The sequence below is a fragment of the Heptranchias perlo genome, chromosome 31 (genome assembly GCF_035084215.1).
Source record: "Heptranchias perlo isolate sHepPer1 chromosome 31, sHepPer1.hap1, whole genome shotgun sequence".
Classification (NCBI taxonomy): domain Eukaryota; kingdom Metazoa; phylum Chordata; class Chondrichthyes; order Hexanchiformes; family Hexanchidae; genus Heptranchias; species Heptranchias perlo.
In genome coordinates this window covers 26,150,828-26,168,286 of record NC_090355.1, presented here as the reverse complement: position 1 = coordinate 26,168,286, position 17,459 = coordinate 26,150,828, and the positions used below count along the sequence as shown (strand labels likewise).

At 40.6% G+C, this 17,459-nt stretch overlaps 1 protein-coding gene across 1 annotated transcript in view; it reads left to right on the top strand.

Moving 5' to 3' along the window:
- The window catches only part of stom (stomatin), a 43,583-nt gene extending 26,124 nt beyond the window's left edge, over nucleotides 1-17,459 (top strand). The window contains exons 4-7 of the mRNA XM_067969770.1: nucleotides 2,992-3,074; nucleotides 3,193-3,396; nucleotides 9,046-9,180; nucleotides 13,664-17,459. Of these exons, the coding sequence (XP_067825871.1) occupies nucleotides 2,992-3,074; nucleotides 3,193-3,396; nucleotides 9,046-9,180; nucleotides 13,664-13,858 (617 nt within the window). The 3' untranslated portion in view covers nucleotides 13,859-17,459. The remainder of the gene's footprint in view (nucleotides 1-2,991; nucleotides 3,075-3,192; nucleotides 3,397-9,045; nucleotides 9,181-13,663) is intronic.

Sequence of the window (17,459 nt, the reverse complement as noted above, 5' to 3'; positions counted from 1 at the left end):
CCAGATGTCAATCTGATCTGTGGAGGTTAGTGAACTTTTAATGGTTGAGGGGCGGAAGAGAAGGGGAGTTGTTTTCGCCAGGCATGATGCATTGTCATTGTGCTGTAAATTGACGTCTGTTTTCAATGATTAGTTATAGAAAGATTCACTCTCTGTATAAAACTGCCAGGTTGGTTCCAAGTGATCTTGGGCTATAAAAATACATTTGAAATATCATTGTGAATAAAATATGATGTGGCTAATAGATTAGTACAATAAATCTCGACTGGCTAGAGTTATCCTTCAGCCACTCTTGGAAGATTTGTCATATTTATGCTGCCGGCCTGGACAGACCCACTGTTCATGGTGGATGTGTGGCCTGAAACTTAGAGATATTTTTCATACCTTTGCAAACGTGATGCCATTTAAAATAAAACAGTGTCCCTTTTCTGTTTTGCTCCTGTGAGTGCTGTTGGTTTTGACTCCTGTTGGTTTTGAAGCTCTCCCTGGCGTGGGATACTAATCGCTTTGGCTATTATTGGTTTGGCCTAGGCTGAGGGGAACGAGGTGGGGTGGTGGAATGCATTAAAGTTGAGGGAGGCGCGGGGCAAAAAAAATACATATGAGATAAACAAAAGCGACTGGATAATTTTTTGATCCCTGATGCTTGTTATGACACAAATAACCTAAGCTAAAGGCACTTGAGAAACCTGCACTAATCAGATTAGATCCTGCAAATGCGGATGGCTTCCCTTTGGAAAATTTCATGATGCAATCTACTATGGTTCCAGATTCCATTACCTAATTATCTGATGTTCGATCCTGGTAGGCAGCCCCACCCCTCAGTTATCAGCTGACGTGTGAATTCCAGACTCCGAATTCTCTTGCCTTTATGTTGAGTGGATTGTATGTCAGAAACTACAGCAGTGCAGCGATACCCTCCATGACTCTTAACTATCACGGTGCTTGCTGACTTTTTTTTAAAAGCAATTTTCATAACGCAGAGCTTTTCTCTCAAATGTTGACCAAAAAAGGATTTTCCAGTTCCTAATGTTCTAAGGGACCGTTTTGAAGTGGCTGTTTGTTCCCTGTAAAGCTAAAAATACAATTATTTTTCAAAATAGGCAGGCTACAAAATGCATTTTATTTTGATCAGAAATTCTGCTGTGTCCAAAGGGTTTGATTCGCATTTCTTCCCCCAACCTTCCCCCCCCCCCCCCCCCCCCCATAGGTTCTGTTCACCCCCCACCCTCCCCTCCCTGCATTTGTCTGGTCCACCTGGACTTGCCTCTTATGCCAAGAGAGCAAACAGGCAGTTTCATTGAGACCCCCATTAGTTTCCCCCTTTAGTCTAGACTTGGGGGTATGAAGTAATAAAGAGGTACCACTTCCTTGTGTTGGCTGCGGAAGGCTTAAAATATGCTTTTATCTCTGGGAACAAGACTTCAAAGACTGATCCGATGGGCAACCCTGTACTTGAAAGGCAAGTATTCCCTCCCATAGAAAGGACTTGTATGTAGCAATATCTTGTCCTTTTATGATGGAAGATATATATTTTGAGAACCTTTTTATTCCACCAAGATTGGCCTCCCTCCTTTCCATTCCTCCCCCCGCCACCATAAGGGTCAAATCGGGGAGGGGGGGGGGGTGGGAAACAGGGGATTTGAGACTTAAAAAAAAGATAGACCCTCTTATCCAAGCCATACAATTGGATTGGAGAATACTGCATTGGGGACTTAAGAGCTGGGTGTAAGTGAAGAATATGCAATTGATATTGGAGAAGGAGCATTCTCTTTATGCCAATTCGAGCATTTGCCTGAAGGCACTTTGCTATTCAAACACGAGACACATTTGAACTACCTAAAAATAGACAATTGGAATGAGTTGTCCCAAAGATATTTAGAAGTTACAAATAACCACGTTATTACTGGGGGGAGGGAGGGAGGGAAGAGATAGGAGAAGCTTGTCATTCCATTTAGAAAGCTAGACAATAAATGCACTGCCTAAAAGGGTGGTGGATACAGATTCAATAGAATCTTTTGAAAGGGAAATGAATATATACTTGAAAAGGAAAAATTTGGCAGGGCTATAGGGAAAGAGCAGGGGAGTGGGACTAATTAGAGAGCTCTTTCAAACAACTGGCACAGGCATGATGGGCCAAATGGCCTCCTTCTGTGCTGTATGATTCTAGGATGGTACAGATTGTTAATTATTGCCTAAAGTATTAAAATTGAGCATGGTGCAAGCTAGATGATATCATACTGGAATATTGATTGGGTTGCTGATGTTGGACTGCATATCAGCCTATGTATATACAATAGATTTTTTGTATTTTATAACCTCAAAAGTTATCAGTTAAACAAACTTTTTATTTAGAAAAGTGCTGCTTCATGAGTGCCTGATCTAGGATAGAAGTCTTTGTAACATCCAAAAATCTTTTCCATAGGGACAGCATTCTTGGAGTTATTGTCTTGTGTTGCCTCATGCTGCTTTGATTAAACTCTGTTAAACTATTAACAGTGAGAAGTGTTTCAGGTTTTCTGTTTATAGCCGATTTTGTATTTGGTACTGTACATGCGTAAAAGTACAAATATTGGGGGAAGTGAAATTCTTACTGTTTTTAAAAATAGTTGAGTTAAGTTGGAGAATGTGTCTAGCTGCCTGAACATTTTATTTGAGAACTAAAAATACAAGCATTGTTAAGTTGTGTTTGGTGCTTGCTAAAAATGGTACTTTTCTTATAACTCAAAGGGGTGGTTATGCACACCTTAACCTTTAAAGATAAGCAAAACTGGTACAGTGTGCAATGTATTTGAATCAAATATTTTTAACTGAACGTATATTTTGCTGCATGAATGATCAAAACATAGACATTATAAAACTATTTCAGGACTTTTATGCACAATTACAGTGGAACTTGCTGTAATTTATACACCTTTTGTGTCTTTTAAAAAAAAAAATAGCTTGACACTCTAACTATTCTGATGGTTTCCCCCTCTCCTCTGACTGTAGGGTTGTTCTTTGTCTTGCCTTGTACTGACTCCTTTGTTAAAGTGGACATGAGAACAATTTCATTTGACATTCCACCTCAAGAGGTAAGATGTATAATCATTCAGTTTTCTAATACTTCCTGGTACATTGTTGCTTCATATTAAGCTCTCATATTTCCCTCCCTTCCCAATACCATGAATGTCTTTTGTTTTTGTCGTCCAGATTCTCACCAAGGACTCCGTGACAGTCAGCGTTGATGGAGTTGTTTACTACCGCGTTCAGAATGCAATACTCGCTGTTGCAAATATCACCAACGCAGACTCCGCTACGCGCCTCTTGGCGCAGACCACACTAAGAAATGTACTCGGAACAAAGAATCTGTCTCAGATTCTGTCAGACAGGGAGGAAATTGCACATAACATGCAGGTGAGAGCAGAGCCCGCTTTTGATGCTAGCTGCTTGACCATCATTTGCAAGCTTCTTTACATAGAATTTACAGCACAGAAACAGGTCATTCAGCCCAACAAGTCCATGCCAGAGTTTATGCTCCACATGAGCCTCCACCCATCTTATTTCATCTCACCCTATCACCATATCATAGAATCATAGAAGTTTACAACATGGAAACAGGCCCTTCGGCCCAACATGTCCATGTCGCCCAGTTTATACCACTAAGCTAGTCCCAATTGCCTGGACTTGGCACATATCCCTCTATACCCATCTTACCCATGTAACTGTCCAAATGCTTTTTAAAAGACAAAATTGTACCCGCCTCTACTACTGCCTCTGGCAGCTCGTTCCAGACACTCACCACCCTTTGAATGAAAAAATTGTCCCTCTGGACCCTTTTGTATCTCTCCCCTCTCACCTTAAATCTATACCCCCTCGTTATTTTATAGACTTCTATAAGATCACCCCTTAACCTCCTACTCTCCAGGGAAAAAAGTCTCAGTCTATCCAACCTCTCCCAAAAAGTCAAACCATCAAGTCCTAGTAGCATCCGAGTAAATCTTTTCTGCACTCCCTCGAGTTTAATAATATCCCCTCTATAATAGGGTGACCAGAACTGTACACAGCATTCCAAGTGCGGCCCCACCAACGTCCCGTACAACTCCAACAAGACATCCCAACTCCTGTATTCAATGTTCTGACCAATGAAACCAAGCATGCTGAATGCTTTCTTCACCACCCTATCCACCTGTGACTCCACTTTCAAGGAGCTATGAACCTGTACTCCTAGATCTCTTTGTTCTATAACTCTCCCCAACGCCCTACCATTAACGGAGTAGGTTCTGGCCCGATTCGATCTACCAAAATGCATCACCTCACATCTATCCAAATTAAACTCCATCTGCCATTCATCGGCCCACTGGCCCAATTTATCAAGATCCCGTTGCAATCCTAGATAACCTTCTTCACAGTCCACAATGCCACCAATCTTGGTGTCATCTGCAAACTTACTAACCATGCCTCCTAAATTCTCATCCAAATCATCAATATAAATAACAAATAACAGCGGACCCAGCACCGATCCCTGAGGCACACCGCTGGTCACAGGCCCCCAGCCCGAAAAACAACCCTCTACAACCACCCTCTGTCTTCTGTCGTCAATCCAATTTTGTATCCAATTGGCTACCTCACCTTGGATCCCGTGAGATTTAACCTTATATAACAACCTACCATGCGGTACCTTGTCAAAGGCCCTGCTAAAGTCCACGTAGACCACGTCCACTGCACAGCCCTCATCTATCTTCTTGGTTACCCCTTCAAAAAACTCAATCAAATTAGGGATTGTGGATGCTTTGGTAATAATTTTCCAAAATTCTCTGGACTCGGCAAAGGTCCTGGCAGATTGGAAAACTGCTAATGTAACACCGTTATTTAAAAAGGGTAGTAGGCAGAAGGCTGGAAATTATAGACCAGTTAGCCTAACATCTGTGGTGGGTAAAATTTTGGAGTCTATTATTAAGGAGACAGTAGCGGAACATTTGGATAAACATAATTTAATAGGACAAAGTCAGCATGGCTTTACGAAGGGGAAGTCATGTCTGACAAATTTGCTTGAGTTCTTTGAGGATACAACGTACAGAGTGGATAAAGGGGAACCAGTGGACGTAGTGTATTTAGACTTCCAGAAGGCATTTGACAAGGTGCCACATAAAAGATTATCGCTCAAGATAAAGAATCACTGGATTGGGGGAAATATTCTGGCATGGGTGGAGGATTGGTTATCTAACAGGAAGCAGAGAGTTGGGATAAATGGTACATTCTCGGACCGGCAACCAGTAGCCAGCGGTGCTCCGCAGGGGTCGGCGCTGGGTCCCCAACTCCTTACAATCCATATTAACGATTTGGAGGAGGGGACCGAGTGTAACATATCAAAGTTTGCAGATGATACAAAGATGGGAGGGAAAGTAGAGAGTGAGGAGGACATAAAAAACCTACAAGGGGATATAGACAGGCTGGGTGAGTGGGCGGAGATTTGGCAGATGCAATACAATATTGGAAAATGTGAGGCCATGCACCCCGGCAGGAAAAATCAGAGAGCAAGTTATTATCTCAATGGTGAGAAACTGGAAAGTACTGCAGTGCAAAGGGATCTGGGGGTCCTAGTGCAAGAAAATCAAAAGGTTAGTATGCAGGTGCAGCAGGTGATCAAGAAGGCCAACGGAATGCTGGCTTTTATTGCTAGGGGGATAGAATATAAAAACAGGGAGGTATTGCTGCAGTTATACAAGGCACCGGCGAGACCGCACCCGGAACACTGCACACAGTCCCGGTGTCCACACTTAAGAAAGGACATACTTGCTCTCGAGGCAGTACAAAGAAGGTTCACTCGGTTAATCCCGGGGATGAGGGGGTGGACATATGAGGAGAGGTTGAGTAGATTGGGACTCTACTCATTGGAGTTCAGAAGAATGAGAGGCGATCTTATTGAAACATATAAGATTGTGAAGGGGCTTGATCGGGTGGATGCGGTAAGGATGTTCCCAAGGATGGGTGAAACTCGAACTAGGGGGCATAATCTTAGAATAAGGGGCTGCTCTTTCAAAACTGAGATGAGGAGAAACTTCTTCACTCAGAGGGTGGTAGGTCTGTGGAATTTGCTGCCCCAGGAAGCTGTGGAAGCTACATCATTAAATAAATTTAAAACAGAAATAGACAGTTTCCTAGAAGTAAAGGGAATTAGGGGTTACGGGGAGCGGGCAGGAAATTGGACATGATTTTAGATTTGAGGTTAGGACCAGATCAGCCATGATCCCATTGAATGGCGGAGCAGGCTCGAGGGGCCGATTGGCCTGCCCCTGCTCCCATTTATCCTTCTATTCCTTTCTCTCTCATGTACTTATCTAGCTTCCCATTAAATGCTTTTGTTGTTTTGGTTTTGTTATTTGTGTGCTTTTGTTTGGGGGTGTTTAGTCCTATTAAAATGTGTTTTTAAATGTGCAATAAAGCCACACTTGTACACATCTGTGCATTTTAAATAGTTGGTCTGATGGGTTAGAAACTTAATGAATTAGATATTTGTTCCAAGTTGTAACTGCTTTTCAAGGCACTTTTTAAGTGATTTGGAATCTTTGAGACTTCACTCTCTCACCTTATTTCCCTCCACCACCCCCACCAAAAAAAAAACACATTACTGACTGCAGAGAATGTACAGAATATGTACATTTCACAGAACATCCTGAGTTTGGAACACTGTAACCCATAATGTAGTGGAGTGGAGTCCAGAACCAGGGGTTGCAGTCTCAGGATACGGGGTATGCCATTTAGAAACGAGATGAGAAATTTCTTCACTCAGGGTGGTGAACCTGTGGAATTCTCTACCACAGAAGGCAGTGGAGACCAAGTCATTAGATGTATTCAAGAAGGAGATAGATATATTTCTTAATGCTAAAGGGATCAAGGGATATGGGGGAAAAGCAGGAACAGGGTACTGAGTTAGACGATCAGCCATGATCATTTTGAATGGTGGAGCAGGCCCGTAGGGTGGAATGGCCTACTCTTGCTCCTATTTTCTATGTTTCTATGTAAGGACTGGAGGCCTAAAGCGCACCTGAAGCTATATGTGTGAACAATTCCAATAATACAACACCCAGTCTATGTAGTGACTTGTGTATCTCAGCAGCAGGGTGACTCTGGGAATCCTGGGAGGAATCGATGCTTTCAATAAACTAAATTAGTAATATTCAAGTTTCTTTCAATATAAAATGGAACCATTAAACAGTGGACATGGTAAATGGCAAAGTATAGGAACAGGGGTAGGCCCTTGTGCCTGTTCACTTAGATAATGGCTGATCTGTACCTCAACTCCATTTACCTGTCTTTGCTTCATATCCTTGGTACCCTTACCCAAAAAGAATCTATTGATCTCGGTTTTGAAAATTCCATTTGACCCAGCATCCACAACCTTTGTGGGGGAGAGAATTCCAGATTTCCACTACCCTTTGTGTGAAAAGGTGTTTCTTGATTTCACTCCTAAATGGCCGTGCTCTAATTTTAAGATTATGCCCTCTTGTTCTAGATTCCCACACCAGTGGAAATATCTACCCAATTGAATTCCTTTACAATTTTAAACACCTCGATTTGATCACCCCTCCAGCTTCTAAACCCAAGGGAATATAAGCCAAGTTTATGTAGCCTGTCCTCCATAATTTAACCCTTTAAGCCCTAGTATCATTCTGGTGAATCTGTGCTGTACCCCTTCCAAGGCCAGTATATCTTTCCTGAGGTTTGGTGCCCAAAACGGAATGCAGTACTCCAGATGGAGTCTGTACAACTGAAGCATCACTTCCTCAGTTTTGAATTTCAACCCCTTGAGGTAAAGGCCAACTTTCCATTAGTCTTTTTGATTACTTTTTGTACCTGTGCACTAGCTTTTAGTGATTTCTGTACATGGACATCCAAATCCCTTTGCTCCTCCACAGCTCCTCACCATTTTTTTTTAACAATCCATTTTGTCTTTCTCCGCCTGATGACCTCACTTACACCCACATTAATTTTGCCCACTCATTTAAGTCTGTCTGTATTCCGTAGTAATTTCCTACTTCCATCCACACAACTTACTGTGTGTCTCCTAACTTAATGTAATCTGCATACTTGGATATACAACTCTCTTTTCATTCATCCAAGTCATTAATATATCTGATGTAAAGCAGGTGCTGAAAGAATAGGGCAGCATGTGGGCCTTGTGATCTCAACTTCTACATCTACACTTGGCAGGCATATGAAGTACTTTTATCATGGAAAATCATGACTTTCAAAAGTTTTGTAATATAGTTTGATCCTGATTATTGAAGTCGTTTTATGGTTTTACTGGTTAAGATTAGAATACTGAAAGGGTCAGGGCCACTTGTAATGTGAAAACAGCCTTCAAAGTCCAGCCTTGGATCATTTGCATTCTTCAGAAATGCTGCTGTACTTCGCAGTACCCTTTTATTCCTTTTTCATTCACTGCTGTATTTATCTCTTTATTTTTGCCTTTTTTCTCTGAACTTCCTCACCAAAGTTTTCAATTTTTGTTTAAAAAAGCTGTAAATAACACAGCCAGTCATTGGCATCAGAAAAGAAAGATTGATTAATGCTTCAGACCCTTCGACCTGTGTTTAGATAAGGAGGGTCTACACCAGAAACTTGTGTTCCTATTTCTTTTAGATGCTTATATCTACCATCTTCCTTTTTTTTTCCCCCTAACTTAACAATGTGTTACAGCTTATGATCGGGTGATTCTTTCTTTTAATATTCCCTACACCGCACACTTAATATGTGATATTATCAATTTGAACTGAGTCAGATTATAACGAGTTGTTTACCAAAAACATTTTTTTCCTTCACCCCTAATGTGACTGATCAGTAGAAAATGATGACTGATGTAGCTGTTGACATCTCTTTGTTTCTTTATTGTACTTATTTGTTCTGCACGATGAGTTTGGGGGGGGGGTGAAATTCCTGCCACATCTTTGCTTCACGATATTTGTCTTGGTGCTGAGTGATGTATCTTTCCAGTCTCCCAAAGACGATAGTGTAGCTTTGGTCCTTCTGTGCCAGTAAACTCACTGATTAACATTTTCACAGACAACTCTCGACGTTGCAACGGATGAATGGGGAATTAAGGTTGAGCGTGTAGAGATCAAAGATGTAAAGCTACCTGTCCAACTCCAGCGAGCAATGGCTGCTGAGGCGGAGGCGTCAAGGGAGGCCAGAGCTAAGGTAAGCAAAATGAGAATGAACATTTAAGAGGATTGACGCCAAAGTGCATGACACGTGGCAAAATGAATAGGTTTTTTTTTAACCGGTGTTCTGCAGTTGGCCAGATAATGGCTGTTGTCTTTCAACCAGAACCTTTCTAATCTAGTGTAGCTTCTAAACTGCAGTCACATATTATTTCTTCCATATAAATAAAATAAAAGCTTGCCAGCAAAACAAGAATAGCAATCAGTGCGATGGGATACATCAGTTAATTCTTGTTCATTCTTGTCTAAGTTGTGAAGTGTGATTAGTTACATTGGGGATTGGTACAAGTTAGTAATTCTTCCTCTTACTATAAATGCTACTGCATTAGAAATACTGTATTTGGATGTCCTGTTTTCTCCTTGGGATCAGCAAATCTATTTTGACAGGCGAAGGCTTCTTTGAGCAAGGTTACTTGATAGGGCTATCATATATCAGTATTGACTGATCTGGGACTATCTTGTATCTATATTGGCTGATCTGTTGTTGCCCCAAATCATTAGGTGGAGGCGAATCATTTCTGATATTTCTCAGTGCATGCCACGTACCCATTTAAGTTTTGATCTAATTAAATGAACACGAGGGCTCTGGTTCTTTTACTGCTCCCGGAGTTGGGTGAGGTCTCTTTTGGACTAGTGTATTTGGACTTTGTTCAGTGAGTGTAGGACTATAGACTACTTGGTACGATTAGGATTTTTTCACACAAAAGGCTGCCAGAATTAGATGGTTTAAAGCAGCTCATCATTAAAGTGGATCTTAATTGGGGTGCAGTCTCAAAACTATAAACATTTTTGTAGTAAAAATATTTCCCCAATGGAGAATTTGTCTTGATGTAAATTGTGTACACAGAACAAATAATTAAATGTTGGTTGCAACTTTTGAGTTTCTTTTCATTTAGATGATGTAACCATGGAAAAATTGAACTTGTGATTCCCACTTGCGTAACAATGCAAAGGCCAGCATTTATTGCCCATCCCTATTTGCCCTGGTCTCATGGTGTAGACAAACTGATTGATTGATTGACAATGACTGATTGATTAAGTGAAACTTGTTATAAAGTCAAAGAAATCGGAGTTCTCTCTTATTTAAAAATGCTGTATCTGAAATCGGGAGGCATGTGCCTTTTAAATGGTGTGTTTACAGTAATGAAGAGGTTCCTGGTGTTCATTCCAGTATCTTACCAGATATAAATAGGTAATATAACCACAAACAGTAACTTGCACTTGTAAAGTGTCTTTAATGAATAAAACATAGGAATTGCTAGACTGAAAAAGACCAAGGCCCATCTAATTCATCTTCTACCATCCTGGTAGTCGCATGATACAACGATAATGGAGTTATTGACTAATCACAGCAATCAATCTCTATTAATTAGTTGACAACAGACCCTGACATGACATGAGGAAAACTCCAGTGGTGGAGAGCTTTGGAAACCATGGTCCAAAGTGACCTGTTCCTTCCAGGTCTGCTACACTTACCACATCATGTCTCAAATTACTTGTATATTCTATCCCAAAATGTTATTTTCTACATCCCAAAGTGCTTTTTCTTTTAAAAACAAAAAAAAGGATACTGAGACTGGTAGGAAAAGGATTAGAGGAGGTGATCAAAGGCACCAATGAAGAGGTAGGTTTTCACACCCACAACCCCTAGTGGTTAGTAACCAAGGCAGAGGCCTAAGAGTAGGCTGCCACTTGTCAACACTCATCTGAGCAGTAAGGTGACACGAGAAGAGTGGAAAATGAGGGGAATTTTTTAAAAACTATGTAAGCGGAGGAAGTGCCACAAGATTCCCTCCATTCAACAGTCATTTGTTGATACTGGAATGAACACTAGGAACCTCTTCACTTACAGTAGGTACCACACTTAAAGCCACATGCCTCCCAATTTCAGAGACAGCAATGAGTATTGGCTGAAGGTTCAACTACTGAGTCATCATAGCTGAGCCTCTTCTGTGCTTATTGGAGTGGAAAACTTGGCCATTTTATTTTTTTCTTCCCCTTCTTTAAAGTGGTGGGGGGGGGGGTTCTCGGGTCATTTGTAGCAATTCATCCAAGACCGGCTAATTCAGCACAGACTTCAATTCAACCCAAGACCTTCCTTTTTTATTCGCTCATGGGATGTGGGCGTCGCTGGCAAGGCCAGCATTTATTGCCCATCCCTAATTGCCCTGGTCTCATGGTGTAGACAAACTGAACTATTGAAGAACTTCTGTAATTCCTAATCTTTTCAAGTTATAACTTGCAAGAAGTATTGCCTTGTTTTTGAGTAATGCCACAGGTTCCGGTTGCTCAATATTTTTAATAAGGTGCTGGATTTAAATGTAATCTCCATTTGCACATTATCTACTTTTAGATTCACCTGGAAGTGTTTCTGTATTTAAGACACCTTTAGGCGAACAACTTGCTGATCTAAATCGTTGCCGTATAAACACAGCACTGGATAATAGCCAAGCATTTTACGTAAGCTAGATAAACAATGTGACTGTTACATGAAGCATTCAACTCTGCTATGGTGAAATGCAGTAACCAAGTACTGTAGCTGACAGCCTTATAATGAGGGGCATTTGTACTGGGTAAACATAGTGCCTTAGCAGTGTTTTAATAATTTACCTGTGTGACTGTGTGTATTTATACGATTGTGCACAACAAAATAGAGTTGATCTATTCTGGCAGTGGCGTTAACATTGATAAACAGCACAATAGAGTAGAAACTTTTATACTCCACATATGGACTCCAATTGAACGTTAATCACCACAGTATTATTGATCTATTTTTGACACAAGTGGCTTAAAACCAGACAAACTAAGAGATTGTTACGCAAGATTTGATGTTTAGCCAGTGTTGGCACATTAATTACACCAAATGCTTGAAGCCTCCAGCTGAATATTTTAATGACTCCAGTTGTATAGCATCAGTTCTTATGAAACATAGACATCTGAAACATTAACTTGTCCTGTCTCTTCACAGAAGCTGCCTGATTTGTGTACTTTTTCTTTATATGGAGTTGGTTAGAATGCCATCCCTGCATCTCTGGCACCTGGGTGTGCACTCTGACCTTTTTAGTTCCATCGCCTGCCATGAGGATCCAAGGTCAAATGAGTTGGGCAGTCCCAACATACTTCCTAATGGGCACAAGTCTGCAGCAGGAAACTGCTCCTAATTTGGCACTGAATTGGCAGACTATCTGACGCCATGAATGGTCCTATTGGAAAAGGAAATGTCGTACTGGAAATGCAGTCGGGTTGGCTCTTCTGAAGTTAAAGATTAAGGAATGTTGGCAGGGAAGGTAGTGTACACTGAGGGTGTGGGTCTTACCTGGGAGTGGACAGCAGACGTGTGAAAAGTAGTCCATTTGCCAACAGATATCTGTTTGGACAGTATAAACAATTGAATGTTTTATACAAGTCTCTTTCCTGTATACTTTTTGTGCTTTAATACTCCCATGAATTTGGTAATTTTGGAAATCCTCCTACAATGAGGCTAGTTTAAAGTAACTTCCATTGATTGAAACAACTGGTTTAAAAAAAAAACAGCTCTCCATTTCTGTTCTGTATTTGGCAGCCTTCTCCTTGTTTGTGGGAAGTAGTCCTGCCACTGCCAAGGCTATGATAAAATGTTTTGAATTTTAAGTTGCATCCTGAGGTGGCCCAGTGTATTAGAACAGATGATGCAAAGCAGGAGTTTTCTTTTTAAAAATGACACAGAAATATCCCAGTGCCTGAGTTAGGATATCAACAATTACCTTCAGGTCAATAGGTGGTGAGTTCAAGCCCCACTCCAGAGTTTATATAATTTAGGCTGACACTTCAGTGTATCACTTAAGGCTGCGTTGTCAAAGGTGCCAGCTTTCAGATGTGACACAAAACTGAGGCTCTGCCTGCCTGTTCAGGTGGATGCAAATATCTCGTGGCATTATCCCTCAACCAACACCAACAAAAACGGATTAACTGCTTATTTATCTGTTTTATTACTGTTCATGGGTTATTTGCTCTGTGCAAAATTGCCTGCTTTGTTTGCCTCCACACTTCAAAAGTAAGTAATTAGGCGAGAAGCACTTTGAAATGTTGTGGAATGTGTTAAGGTGCCAAATCAATAGCCCCCCATCCCTCTTCCCAAATTTGATATGTGATCTTCACTTGCCTCTGGGACCCTTTTGAAAAGGGGTCTGTTTAGAATCATCCAAGTGCTCAATGGAAATGCACAGCAGTTCAGGCAGCATCGAAGAGGAAAAATAGATAAATGAATCATGAGGCGGGGGGGGCACTTTATCAGAACTTGAGTGTCTTTAACAGTCTTGCAATGCAAATATTTCCCACTACTTGAATTTTGCCACCCCCTCTAAATTTGTTAAATAGTATCTTCTCTGATCTAATATAGAAGGGTTTTCTGTTCACCCAGTTATGAATGAATTTGCTTTTTCCGTATCCTTGCAGACTATTGACCTGGTTTGCTCTTGCAGGTGATTGCGGCCGAAGGGGAAATGAATGCTTCCAGGGCCTTGAAAGAAGCTGCTATAGTGATCTCCGAATCTCCAGCAGCACTACAGCTCCGCTATCTGCAGACCCTCACCACCATAGCTGCTGAAAAGAACTCCACCATTGTATTCCCTCTACCAATGGACCTGGTGCAAAACCTTATGGGGGCAAAAAAGTGACATAACTAAACACAAATTATGACCAGTTTATATGTATGTTTTCCAATTACAAACAATTTTGGTTAGGATGATTTAAAGAAAAATTAAAATTCCATGTAAGCAAGGGTACTGATTTACATTGGTGATAGATTAACAGCTAGACCTTAACGGGCTACATCTACTGATATTTCACTATGTAAATGCTTCCGTTTTTGAACAATTTGATTTATGTTTTGTCAAAGCCGTGATTCAAAGTGAAATGTATACAGTGATAGGCAAATTCACAGCATGCAGACGTCCACTCGATCTGAACGGACTGTGGTTTTACCATTGCAGTTTTTACATTTCTGTAGTTGTAGTGTCGACCTGAATATTGTATAGCCAAACTGAACTGCATGTTAACCATCCGTTGGTGGAGCCAGTAATATTCTCTGCACATTTCCCTGTTTGATTTAACACTGTGACGTACAGATGACTTTGTTCTGTCTTGATTGCACAGCAGTCACAATCTTAAAATCTGTCCAGTTTAAATAAAGCCAGTGGCATTTAACTCCATGCCGTTAAGAATCCTTGTGAGGAGGGCTACTTTGGCAAAGGATTTTCACTCATTATGTGATGCCATTGAATTGTCGGAATTTGGTGTTTCACCCACCCAATCCCCCAATAATCTTTGTGAAGTATTTAATGAGACAACAGGTACCAAAACATGTAGTTTATTTATAAATGTTTAAATTACTGTATATTCCATGGAACCTACATGTTTTGAACTTGATGTGTTAAAATCTTGTGCCCATTGTTTTGCCTGTACTAATATATCAAAGGTCTGAATGGGACCTAATTAGACTTAAACCATCTTGAACACCAAGAATTCTAAAAATAATCTACCACACAGAGATTTGTGACCCTACTAGGATCCATGGATCATCCATGGTTGGTGCCTTAATGTAAAGTACTCTAGTTATTTTTCCCTAAATGAATTGTGGTGGGAAAATGGTTAAAATCCTACCTATCGAGCCCCGTCCTTCCTTCCATCCATGATGTAAGGCATAATAGAGCATTGTCCATTAAACCTATGACAAAACTCAGTACCAGCTGGTTACTGCCAAGTACTTAGCCAGTATTGTGTTTTGCTGCGTGCCTCTTGATCGGCACTTCAGACTGCCCAATCTATACAGTAGCTTGGTGATGGGTGCCACCTCTCTCCGAGCAAACACCCACTACGTGTGAAGACCCAAAAAGATAGGCCTTTAAGTGGAAGGGGGAATTAAACCTTAAGAGTCTCTCTTACCAAATTGAATTTTTTTTTTATATACCGAGCCTAGCTGATTGGAGAAATACTCTGTATCCAACTTTGCCAAAATGTCCTCCTCTATTAACATGACCGGTAGATATTTTGTTGCGTGAATTGTCATATTCCTGACTCTAAAGAAAGTAGTCCTTTAAGTGTACCCAGCCATCTACACCAGGTACAGTACTTAAATTGAACTCTGAAGAATAAGTACATGCATGCGTAGACCATTGTCCATTGAACACATTTGCTATTGGATTGACTGGGATGAATGCTATGTAAGTAAACGTCACAGACGTTAAAAATTCTTGCCCCTATTCTTTGTGCTGCGGTCTAGTTTTCGTTGCTGATTCATTGCATTGTGGGTCTCTTGTAGGTTTAGCTTCATGGTGTAATTTGAAATATAAATTGCTCCAAGTGGTGCATAACCTCACCATTCTGCCTGTGGGTTTTGTAGGGGAATGCTGCTGGTCTTAGTGCAGCACAAACAAATCCCAAGTGTAACACTAGAATCTCCCTATGGGGCTGTGTGTGTAGAAGCATATTGCCCATCCTAGGTTAATGGGATTGGCTGGGTTCTGGGAAGATTGTAGTAATGTAAACACTGCAGAGTTCAAACTTGACATCGTTATGGAGCCATACCACAGTACAATGATTACAAATATAAATGTGGTATGGGTGCCCTGGTAAATATGTTTGTGTTGTAGCCAGGGCTCAGCAAACTCCAAAACAATGACCAACCACCTGAGCCCAACTTTGATAGGGGATGTCACGTTAGAGTAGTTGAGGTGGTCAGTCATGCTTGAGAGGTTAGAAATGTGGACAGTGGCCTGATTGGGAAAGCAGAAAGAAATGCTTCTTTAGGAAACTAATTTAAGAGTTTCATTTGAGGAGTGAAATCTGTTTTAAGCCCAGTTTGGTGATACTTTATAGTATGTAATGTTGCTGTAGGAGCTTTCTGTGGTTATTATAATTCACTGTTAATATTGGTGGTAAACTGAGCTTCACTCTGAAACTGTTACACCACAAAAATTCTAGTGTTTTTTATATATATATATATATATATATAATAAAAACACTGCTTAAATACTTGCAGTTAAATTAATGTGCCTGTCACTAGAGCTGTTGCTTTTGAGACAATATCACTGCCCTGACAGTGGGGAAATTTTTTTGTTTACACTGTAACTCACGTTCCTACCAGTATCACTTATGATCAGATTGGTATGTAACGGTGGGGCTTTAGTGTGCTCATTTCACCAGAGAAAGTGTCAATTCACATCAACTTGATCTGAATTGCTGTGCTCTGTTAGTTCCCAACCATCTCACATGCACAAGGTGCTTTTCAGTCTGGAATATATTGGGTCTGCATTTGATATTTAATTATTTTCTGCTGATGAAACTCATTCAACTGTAGCATATGCCTGCATGTAATCCATAGGCAGTAAACATATTAGGAATGAAAACCATTATGACTGGGTGGGGCATTGTGTTTGGTGCACTGTTCCTATTAACTTCAAGAATGCAGCCCAGACCGATTTGGTGAACGTCTACTATCTGCTGGTTGTATGTGAAATGAATTTGGACAGTTTAGCACCAAACTGGCAAACTCACTCAGTCCATCGAGGTGATCACTGTGGAAAATGGAACAAATTCACACTGGTGTAGTAGGAGATGCTGCTCTAAGGTAGGAGTTAAGGCATGTCATTGGAGCAGAGTGAAGGAAACTTTGCTCTGTATCTGGCCCTGCTGTACTTCATCTGGGAGCACTTGATGCTGATATTGGCAGAGATTTTTTATGTACTTGCCTCATCACCATTCATGATTCATTTATTGTTGAGTCAGAACAAACCCAACACAGTGCTAGATGGGTTTTTCTTCACATTCACTCAAAAGTGACTATTCTCAAACCTTTTTAACTTTCTTTCCTATTCCAAATTGGCTACAGGTTTGGATTTAATCAGCACAGCCTGAGTGTGAATGGGGCACTACCACAAGCCAAAGCTCACTATTCAAGATACCAAGAAAGCCAGGTCTGCTTAGACTTACCCTAGGTTGCCACATTTTGACCAAGGCAGGGTTTTAGAGGCCTTACAACTTGATGCTATATGCTGTGTCATTTTACTGTTTCTGAAGTTCATGAATGTAAATTGAGTAACATTTTAGAATGTACACGATATATGTAATAACCAAGACAATTGCTTTTCTTCCAGAAATGAATCTGCTTTTATTTTATCATTTATATAATGTTTTGGAAAGCATGTTCAATAATATGTTTGGTGTAGTGTACTTTTATAATTAAGCTTGCAATGCATTTAATAAATGTTATTAAACCAA